Source organism: Auxenochlorella protothecoides (assembly GCF_000733215.1).
Source record: "Auxenochlorella protothecoides strain 0710 unplaced genomic scaffold scaffold85, whole genome shotgun sequence".
NCBI lineage: Eukaryota > Viridiplantae > Chlorophyta > Trebouxiophyceae > Chlorellales > Chlorellaceae > Auxenochlorella > Auxenochlorella protothecoides.
Genome location: NW_011934254.1, coordinates 94,981 through 104,473, shown reverse-complemented (window position 1 = coordinate 104,473; position 9,493 = coordinate 94,981). Strand labels below are relative to the sequence as shown.

General features: G+C 64.2%; 5 protein-coding genes across 5 annotated transcripts in view; 1 reads left to right on the top strand and 4 right to left on the bottom strand.

Moving 5' to 3' along the window:
• Positions 1-364, bottom strand: part of F751_6222 (hypothetical protein) — a gene marked incomplete at both ends in the record, with an annotated part of 2,062 nt that extends 1,698 nt beyond the window's left edge. Inside the window, 2 exons of the mRNA XM_011400665.1 lie at positions 126-233; positions 323-364. Coding sequence (XP_011398967.1) covers positions 126-233; positions 323-364 — 150 coding nt within the window. The remainder of the gene's footprint in view (positions 1-125; positions 234-322) is intronic.
• A 121-nt stretch (positions 365-485) lies between these two features.
• On the bottom strand, positions 486-1,970 carry F751_6221 (Protein-lysine methyltransferase METTL21D; the record flags this gene model as incomplete). The annotated part of the gene is made up of 3 exons (XM_011400664.1): positions 486-1,058; positions 1,338-1,821; positions 1,924-1,970. The coding sequence occupies 3 exons, from the start codon at positions 1,968-1,970 to the stop codon at positions 486-488; spliced, it is 1,104 nt and encodes a 367-aa protein (XP_011398966.1).
• A 1,091-nt stretch (positions 1,971-3,061) lies between these two features.
• On the top strand, positions 3,062-4,457 carry F751_6220 (hypothetical protein; the record flags this gene model as incomplete). Its single annotated transcript, XM_011400663.1, has 3 exons — positions 3,062-3,213; positions 3,396-3,908; positions 4,223-4,457. The coding sequence occupies 3 exons, from the start codon at positions 3,062-3,064 to the stop codon at positions 4,455-4,457; spliced, it is 900 nt and encodes a 299-aa protein (XP_011398965.1).
• A 238-nt stretch (positions 4,458-4,695) lies between these two features.
• On the bottom strand, positions 4,696-6,237 carry F751_6219 (Delta(3,5)-Delta(2,4)-dienoyl-CoA isomerase, mitochondrial; the record flags this gene model as incomplete). The annotated part of the gene is made up of 5 exons (XM_011400662.1): positions 4,696-4,825; positions 5,063-5,252; positions 5,383-5,449; positions 5,647-5,958; positions 6,109-6,237. 5 exons carry the CDS (start codon positions 6,235-6,237, stop codon positions 4,696-4,698), a joined length of 828 nt encoding a protein of 275 aa, XP_011398964.1.
• Positions 6,238-6,403: 166 nt separating this feature from the next.
• On the bottom strand, positions 6,404-9,314 carry F751_6218 (Magnesium transporter MRS2-A, chloroplastic; the record flags this gene model as incomplete). Its single annotated transcript, XM_011400661.1, has 7 exons — positions 6,404-6,503; positions 6,630-6,736; positions 6,878-6,958; positions 7,813-7,958; positions 8,262-8,485; positions 8,706-9,070; positions 9,264-9,314. 7 exons carry the CDS (start codon positions 9,312-9,314, stop codon positions 6,404-6,406), a joined length of 1,074 nt encoding a protein of 357 aa, XP_011398963.1.
• Positions 9,315-9,493: the final 179 nt, after the last annotated feature.

Sequence of the window (9,493 nt, the reverse complement as noted above, 5' to 3'; positions counted from 1 at the left end):
GGGGGGGGGCGATGATTACAATGAGGGTGTCTGCACCGCCGAGAGCCTCATTCCCCTCCACAGATTATTGCCTGCCACTCTCCTTCTCCAGAACTTGCCTCGTAGGCATGAAGGCTCTCTGAGACACTCTTGGGGTCGCTCCTGGGCACGGCCTTGTCTATTGCTCCTTCTCGGACCAGCCTGTCCCTGTGCCGCTGAAGCTCCGCCTCTTGCTCCGACTTGAAGTATGCACCCTGGTTTACTTGGGGGGAGGGGGTTCGTGGGTTGACGCTTGATGCCGACGGAAGCGGCATTAACACATGCGTCCATGCATGCCCTTTACCTCTCGAGCCGCGCCGTAGTTGCCCAGGATCTTGTGTGCCATGATTGGCACCCCAGATTCCGGGAAGTGATCTCCGGGGGCCGGGCGCGCCGCTGAAGACAGGAGCACCACGACTATGCCATGTGTAAATACATCGAACTGTGAAAATATAGTTCCTACAATTTCAGCTGGCCCTCAACGGGGACACAGTACGCTTGGAGCGCTGAAATAAAAGGCATCCGAGTCTCGTCGCGCCCTCCAAGCTCGCATCGTCCACGACGGCACATTCGGTGCACAGGTAGATGGTGACCTTGTCCTGGGGCTGCCGCGCCAGGACCTCGTGCCACAGCCCCACCCCGTCCAGCATGCGCACCAGCCCGGCATCCAGGCCAGGATGCCGCGCTTTGTGAGCGTACAGGAAGGCGCTCGGGCGGCGCTCCCGCGGCCCGCCGCAGAACAGCGCCCTCAGCGCCGCCTCGAGAGCCCCAAGTCCGGCGTCGTTGTACACAAGGTCCGCCCCCAGGACCAGGTCGTAGCCTTCCGCAGCCACAGCAGAGCCCTCTGCCTCCTGCCAGGCCAGGGGCCGTACCGCCACGCTGCCGCCCCCGCGCTCGACCAGCGCCCTGTTGGCGGCTGCATTGGCGCGCAGGGCGGCGGCCGCCTCGGGGAGGTCCGTTAGCGTCACGCGGGCGCCGAGGCATGCGGCCGACAGGCCCACCACCCCTGTCCCGGACCCCAGCTCCAGCAGGGTGACATGCTGGAGTAAATTTGCTGCGTTCCTGGGGGAGGTAGGTGTGCAGTTTGGGACCACAGTCTTCGGCGCATGGTCGGAGTCAGCCGGGTCGCTGCGTTCTGACACCCTGCAGCGGTGCGTATGGCCTGAGGCAGACGGATCGCCGCACAAGGACGCATCGCAGCCGACTCCACATCCAGGTCTGAGCGTGCCCTGCTTCTCTCGCCTGCAGCAGTGCAGGATCTCGTCGAGGCGGCAGCCCCCCGGCCCGCACCCCGCCCCGGCAGCGCCGGCCCTTTCTACCCAAGGGGCGTAGGCCTGCACGAGCCAGGCGGCCAGCACCCGCCCCGCGTCCCAGACGAGGCCGGACGGCCCTTCCCCAGCTGTATTCGCGAGCACGAGGCCTGGGATGCCAATGGCGTGGCCCACTCTGCGCTGCAGCAGGCGGCCCACGTGCTCCAGGTCGGCCCTGCTCTCCTCGTCGCCGCTGGGCCCGGCGCCCCGACATGCCGCGGAAAGCGCGGCGGCTGCCCCCTCCAGGTCGCCCAGGTTCAGCCGGCACCGGCCCAGGGTGCGGAGGGTAACGTGCCAACCGGGGTCCGCCGCCACGGCCGAGGTCGCGGCGTCCAGGGCCGCGATGTGGTCGTCCACGGCCGTCAGGCACTGGGAGAGCATCTCCCAGGCCTTGGCAGGGTGGGGATTGTGCGTGGCAGCCCTCAGCATGGGGATGGCCCCCTGGAAATCGCCGGCCTCGGCTAGGTCCGCTGCCACATCCAAGGAGCATGCGCTGTGGATGCAGGGATGAGTTGTGAGGGGTTTGAGTGATCTTCAGGGAGAATTTTGATGGTTACATGATAACATCAAGGCGGTTAGAGCAGGCGCGTAGCACCTGGTGTCGCCTAAAGCTGTGTCGGGGTCCGCCTCACTGGTGGCCATCGGGACGACGGAGACACGAAATGCTCTTCCACTGAAGCCTCGACTCAAAGCGGCTCAGGATGAAATAGATACGAAATCATGCATATACTGGAATGGCGGCAGAGTAACCGGGAGCAGCTGGCCGAAGAAGCTCCAGATCACTGGCCCAGCGTCAAACCATATGCACTGTCATAGGGTTCAGTGCAGGATGGTAATCATACTGCTATTATTTCAGTGCGAATGTGATGCATCAGAATGTCCCAATTCTGCTCATGTCATCGTCCGCAAGACCCAAGAATGCCACGGCGAGATCAGCGTTCATCGAGCACTATGTCAAGGCAGGCAAGAGCAATGTGACGAACAAAAACATTGCTAATGCGCATGCATCTTGCCACTTTCGGCTCGATGATGAGTCTTCGGCTCCAAAGTGGATAAAATTGCCCGTTCATGGGCGCACAGCAGCATGCTTCGGGCCGGGGGCTTGGCATCGAGAGCATGCCCAGGTTGGCTTCAGGCGTACAGCGTGGCCTCGACCATCGGTCACTATGAGAGGCTGGGTGTCCGACAGGATGCCTCCATGGCTGATGTCAAGAAGGCGTTCCGGGAGGTGCGGGACTGCAGTAGTGATCTGTGATGTGGTGCTGGGTGACCAGCCATACGATGCTGGCTGTGCCAGATCGCTTTCACCACTCAGGAATACCTCAACTACCCTCAACACTCCCTGCCCACACTCCTCCCGCCCCATGCTTGCTGCACCCCAGAAAGCTCTGGCCCTCCACCCTGACATGGCAAGGAGGGGTGAGCTGCCCCCCGATCGCACCGCCTTCCTTCAGCTCCTGACCTCATACAGGGTGCTGAGCGATGCCCGTGAACGGGCAAGATACGATGCAGCCATGAGGGTGACGGTGCGTGCCTGGCCCACTCGACATGATAGATTTGCTGGAGACGGCACACCAAGGTATGTGTGTGTAGAGAGAGACTGGTGGGGACCCAACCACCAATGACTGTTTCTCCTGGCCTGGACAGCTGAAATTCGCATCATAAACCTGCAAAAAACCTGGTTGAATACAGTCTTTGAGTATGGGAGTTGTATCGAGCGGTGCTCGCAGGTTATGTCTCCTTCATTCATTCCCGCGTGCAGGCGGGCCCCCAAGGCCCCTGGGCCCGATCTGGAATGGCTGTATGACTTTGTGGCTGGAAGGGGCAGCAGACCTCAGCATGGGCACACCACGGCACTGGACAGAGTGCGGGCCGACTTCCTGGAGTGCGTGGTGCCACCGTCGGGGATGGAGGATGTGGTGGAATGCGAAACGGGGGGGGGGGTTTGGACTCCATGACCAGTCCTGTCCGACTTGCCGATCGTAATGACATCCACCGAACCCATCCGGAATGGTATCCGCCCCAAAAGCAAAGATCTACCGCCCCCCTTTCCTCCAAATGATCCAGGGAGCTGCGGGACGCCCTGGACGTCGCTGTGCTTGGGCCCGCACTGGACCCCGCCCACATGTGCGGCCTGACGCTGCCCGAGGAGTTTGAGGGGGAGGAGCGCTCCCGGCCCGAGGCCTCCCCCGACCTCCTGCACATCGTGCACGGCAGGCACCTGCTGGGCCGCGTCATCCATAACTCAAGTCCCCTGCTCAGCCAGCAGGCGTCGGTGGACCGGGTGGAGGGCGGGACGATGGGGCTCCTGGGTGAGGCGCCCCAGGCATCGCTCGATCTGCCATCGGGCGCCAGCAACGGCGGCATCGAGACTTTGGGCAGGAGTGCTGTCTCAGCCTCTGGTCCCGCCGACGAGTCCCTGGCCAAGCCCCACCCTGTGCCAGGAACCACACTGGTTAGGCTGCAATACGTTGGCGCCAGCGGGGCAGAGGTGGCGAGTGGGACCCGGACCACAGGCTCAGACGGGCGGTGGGTGCTGGAAGTGCGGGGCCGCGGGGGCCAGACCCTGGGTCGAATGGAGTCTGCCCCTGGCTGGGGCCCTGCCGCCATTCCGGTGCTAGACGGTGCCAGACGGCACTGCTTGACAGGTGTGAGGGAGAAAGCGGGAGGACGTGCAGGCTGAGTGAGGGTTTGGAGGGTATAGGGCTGCGCTGGATGATTGCCAGGGAGAGCCGCAAGATTGTCCATGCCGCGATGCCCCCTCAGGAAGCCACCTTCCCAAAACCCCATGCAGTCGTCAAGACGGCGACCCCACTGGTGCGCCACATCAGCCTGGCCGTCGAGCCGGGGGCAGCGCCGGGGTCCGGCCCGGCCCGCCCCCTCATCGTGGCCAGGGCGCAGCGTGCCTGGCTGCCGTCTTCGCGCCTATGGCTCTTCCGGCCCCGCCTGGACACCCACGCCTGCGGCGGCTGGAGCTTCCGCCTGAGCCCGCACGCCGCTCGGCACGGGGTCCATGCCCACCTGCTCATCCTCCTCGCGGCCTTTGAGTCGCTGGATGCTGAGCTGGCAGAGCGGCAGCCGTCGTGGGGGCAGGCCGCAAAGCAGCGGCTGTTGGCGCTCATGAAGTAGAGGTGCTGAGGGGCTGACGTGTGATTTTCGGGTTGCTTGACTGTGTGTAACGACTTGTTGTCAAGCTTGTGGGTCATTCCCAAGCGTTTGCACGCGTGTCTCCTGACAGCTGTTATGATCTTGCGGTTCGTAAGGGGTTTACATACCAATTTCTAATCCAATCTTACACAGCGCTGAACCCGAACGGCTAAAGGATCTACGCTGATGCTACATCACCCCTACCCATGCGCGCCAGTCCTTAAAGCTTGCTGAACACTGGTTTCCGCTTCTCCTTGGCGGCAGAGAACACCTCGACAAAGTCGGAGGAGTTGAGCATGCTGGCATTCCATGCCGACACATAGTCCAGCCCGTCTGCCACGCTGTGATCTCTGTGTCAGGAAGGGGGAAGAGGGGTCCGAGTGTATCCGAGGAGCCTAAAGCGCGCAATACCTCATAAGCGGCCCACACCAGTAAAGCTTTTCTCACTTGAGCCGTGCTGTCTCAAAGCAGTGGACATGCCCCTGGCAATGATCAGGGATCACAGCCTTCAGTCTCCCTTGTGACTGCAGGGCATGGCCAGAGGCACAATGCCTGGCCCCACATACACTCTTCATCAAACCCCTCACCGCTGGTACAGGAGCACGTGCTTGGTGCCAGCGACTGCCACGGGTGGCTTGGCGGCGATGCTGCGAGCGACAGCCAGCCCGTGCTGACTCAGCGCTGCTGGGTCTGCCAGCGTAGCGCTGACGAGGCCCATGCCTTCGGCCTCCAGCCCGCTGATCTGGCGAGCGGTCAGCGCCAGCTCACGCGCCCGGCCTGTCAGAAGAGGCACGGGTGGACAAGTTGAGTATGTTGTCAATCCCAGTCATGCGAGGCGCCTCCAGCTGGGCAACGACACGGGAGCTTCCTGCAAGGCTCTGGCCTTCCTCAGACTGATGCCCCTCACCCTGCCCGACGATGCCCGGCAATCGCTGCAGGGTTCCCATGTCGGCGATGACGGCCAGGTCCACTTCCTGCATGAAAGCCCACAGCAGGGTGTTCCATGCATGCAGCAAGGGGTGCGCCTCTTGTTTGGCCGGCAGCGGTGCCGTGTGATCGAGAGACTGTTTGCAGCCGCCCGGCGTCACCAAGTTCAGAGGACAGCAGGCCGATCCGACCCACAAGGCAGCCATGAGCACACCGTACATTCCACATCCCCATCCAGCCTCACTTTGACGCAGAGCTTTGCGTCTGCGGTCGCGAATCGGATGTCGCAGGCAGTGATGAGGTCCACGCCCGCCCCGAAGCAAGCCCCCTGGACCAGGGCGATGGTGGGGCAGCGCACGCTCTCCATGGCCGTCATGCCCTTCTGCAGCGTGTCCAGCCCCTCCCGGAAGGCGAAGGCCGTGCGGGCCGCGCAGGCCGGGTCTCGGCGCCCGACGCCGTTTTCCAGGCTGGCCAGGTCAATGCCGCCACAGAAGTTGCGCCCTGCGCCGGTGAGCAGGATGACGCGCGCATGCTCCTTCTCCAGCCACTTGGTGGCCTGTGATCAGGTGGGGGCGGGTTGGCGCGCGTCGACTCGTACTCCCTGTCGCTCATTGTCATAGCATCAGGGGTTCTGACCCAAATTGCCACCATACGACAATATGTTCTCCATCGCATGCTCGATCCGGGTGCAACCCACCCAAAATACCTGTGGTAGCTCGGTCCACATGTGTGTATCGATAGAATTGGCTGCATGCGGGCGATTCAGCTGTATGTGCCCAACCAGGTCGTCGTCCAGCCACACCTTCAGAGCACGGAAGGGCGGTGGCGACGACATGGCGACCCCCGCTGTGATCCGCTTCTGAGCTACGGAGACTGGATCCTATCGATACATCTCTGGTGGTACAGCAAGCCATTTATGTTGTTCGCGGAATCACCGGTTGCGCAACATCAAGTTGGGCGCCCACGTCAGCCCGGACATCACGGATCGGAACGGACCCCTCTCAAAGGATGCGCTTCCGCTGGGTATAGCGCAGCAGCCGGAGGAACACCACGAGGCAGCCCACCAGGATGAGGCTTGTGGTGCCCCAGAAGCCAATCACGCTGTTAAAGGTTGGTTGAGAGATGGGGGGTGACAGCGGGCCGTCCATTCCGGTGTGATGACCTGCTGCATCCTGAAGCATTCAACAGGCCACCAACGCCACACGCTGCTGGCCACTCCAGACCCACCTCATCTCCAGGGTACTACGCAGATTCATGCCAAAGATGCCAGCAAAGAGCGCCCCCAGCGCCGCCGAGAAGGTCGCCATGGACAGCAGGAGTTCCAGCCGGTTGACCTGGCGCAGCAAGAGGCAGGCTGGTTGTACGTTTCGTCTAGGTGGCGCTGATGAGAGCACCCAAGGGCAGCATTGCGTGGGAATGTGTAACAATCAGCCCGGCGCTCCTCCGCCCTTCCCCACCAGCCCAAGCCTCCCCACCTCGAATCGCCGGGCCGAGAGGGACACCCCTATGGACTCCTCCAGGTCCCGGGCGCCTTCCAGCAGCCGCTCTGCCTCAGACTGCCAGCGAGGCGCAATGAGGGGGGGGGCCCATCAGACAGTTATGTTGTCACATGCAAGCGATTCGGCCCCAGGTGCTGCGATCTGTGTTCGTCTATAGTCACCTCATTGAACCCACACCGCAATGCACACCCTAATGCTCAGCCGAGGCCCTCGAAGGAGTCCCCCCACCTGCGTCATCGCAGCCCTCTGCCGGTAGTACTCCAGCAGGTCCTCCACCTCCTCCAGCTCTCGCTCCTCCTCCTCCTGCATGATGCGCCCGCGCATCGTTGGCACCCCCACTTCTGGGGGTTCATGGTGTCCCGCACGCCTCCGCAGCAGGACGCCCGTCGCCTCAGCGACCCCAAACCCCACCATCACGGCCCACCCCCTACCTCTTCCAGCAGCTCCTGGTACGCCTCGATGGCATGCGCAAACCCGTCGTCCCCCCGCCGCCCATGCTCCTGCTCGCGCAGCTTCTGCGCCCAGCGCCGCGCCGCGGCGCGGCGATCGGGCCGCCGCCGCGTCCAGGGGTGCGCGCCGGCGCCGCCGCTGTAGCTGGAACCCATGCTGCCGCCCTGGCTCGCAGCCGGCGGCGGCGTGGGCACCGCGCCATCCGCGGTCGGGGGGGCCAGCGGCGAGCGGGTCGGCGCGGGGTCGTCTGCAGATTTCCCGGCATCCACCGACTTTGACCCGGCGTCGGCCCCCGCCAGGCCCTCCCCGCCCTCACCTGCGCCGCCCCGCCTCTCCACCTGCCCCCTCAGGCGCCCCTGCTCCCGCGCGCGCTGCCGCTCCTCCCGGCGCAGGCGCGAGGACAGATTCAGCTTGTGGTAGTCGTCCTCGTCATCCATCAGCTGCTCCAGCAAGTCGCACACGTCCTGTGCCTTGCCCTCCAGCTCCACCAGCTGCTGCTTCAGGCGGCGCAGGTCCTCCAGGTTCACGGGGTTGACCTCGCGCGGCAGGCGCTGCAGCACGCCCGTGGCGCGCTGGGAGATGCCGCGCAGCTCCCCCTCCAGCGTCGCTGAGAAAGGACGGCGGGGTGGGTGGGGGGGTCGGGTGAGGGGTCAGTGGGGTTGGGTCAGGGGGCCAGTGGGGGTGGGCGCGGGTGGGAGGGCCATGGCATTCTAATGAAAACGTTTGCTCACAACATCGTTGACTGGGGGAATTGATGACGGCATAGCTGCCGCTTCCATGCAGAAAGAAATCTCTGACAAGCAACAGTTGTCCGTGCTGCAGCACCCTCCCATTACTCCAGCCAGAAAGGCACTGACGGGGCCTTCAGTATCATCCACCAGGCCCTGTGCAAGCAATCACGCCACCTCACCTGTGGCAATAGCCAGACCGCCCTCCAGGATCTCCAGCTCAAAGGGCAGGGATGCCTGGTCGGACTCGAAGCCGGCGGCCCCGCCCTTGGCCTCGCCCCTGCCTGCTGCAGAGGCCAGGCCCACCCGCGTGCCCTCCAGCTTCGGCAGCGTCATGTCCAGGAAGTGGGTGGCGGGCGGCGTGTCGGGGTCGAACACCAGGCACCTGTCCGCCTCGATGATGGCCCTGCGTGTGTGCGTGGAAAGGAGTGGTTTCTGGGGTTGGGGTTGGCGGCGCCATGAGGCACGCTTCATGCCAAGGGCCTTACCACCATGCGCAGCAGCTTGGACGACCCTGAATGCGCCCGGCGCCTTTGGCGGGACTCTGAACACTCGGCAGTCCTGGCGCTCCTCCCGCCCAGCAGCGAGCCCACCGCTGCTCCCACCACCCGGCGCTGCGTCCTCACCTCACCCCTCCCAGGTTCATGAGCACGCAGCCGTCCTTGAGCACCACGCGCGGCGGCGCCCTGCTGGCGCTGGAGTCGTGGTCCAGCTGGCGCAGGTCGCGGGGGGCCAGGCGGTGTGCCCTGAGCAGGTCCCGCCGCCTCACGCACAGGCGGCGCGGCCCCTCAGCCGGGTCCAGGCGCATGACCTCGTACGTGGCCCCTCCCACGGCTGCCGGGGGGTTGAACTCGGGGAGGGGGTCCAGCCCCTCGTACCCGGGCTCGCTCAGCTCCGACACTGTCAGCCTGGACTGCACCGACTCACGCAGCTTCAGCAAGACATCCGCGGGCTTGCTGGGCTCGGCGCGGCGGGGCGCATGACAGCGACGCTGCCTCGGGAAGGAGAGGGGCCGGATGGGGGATGGCAGGCCCACCGACCCTCGCCATGGCACGCGAGGCGCCTGCATGGCGGGGCCGTGTGCAGGGCGGGCTCGCCTACAACATGCAGCGCTATGCGATTACGCTGGTGGCCAGTTGTCGTCCTTGTGAGTGTTGTAAGAGGTTGATCTCCCCAGTGCACACCGGTACATGCATGTCCATCTCAGCACCGGGCTTTTGATCCACGGGGCTCATGAGGCGGAACCCGAGGCGCGCGCTCGCACACACTGCTTCCGGGAGCTGATCTCAAACTGTTGAACTCGTCCTGGTCAGCGCAAGCCTGATAGTACAGCATGCATGAGGGGCCCCGGCTCTTGGAAACCTCGGGACTCTGTTGCCTTTAGAAAACTGCACCAAAACATTGTGTTCCAGCA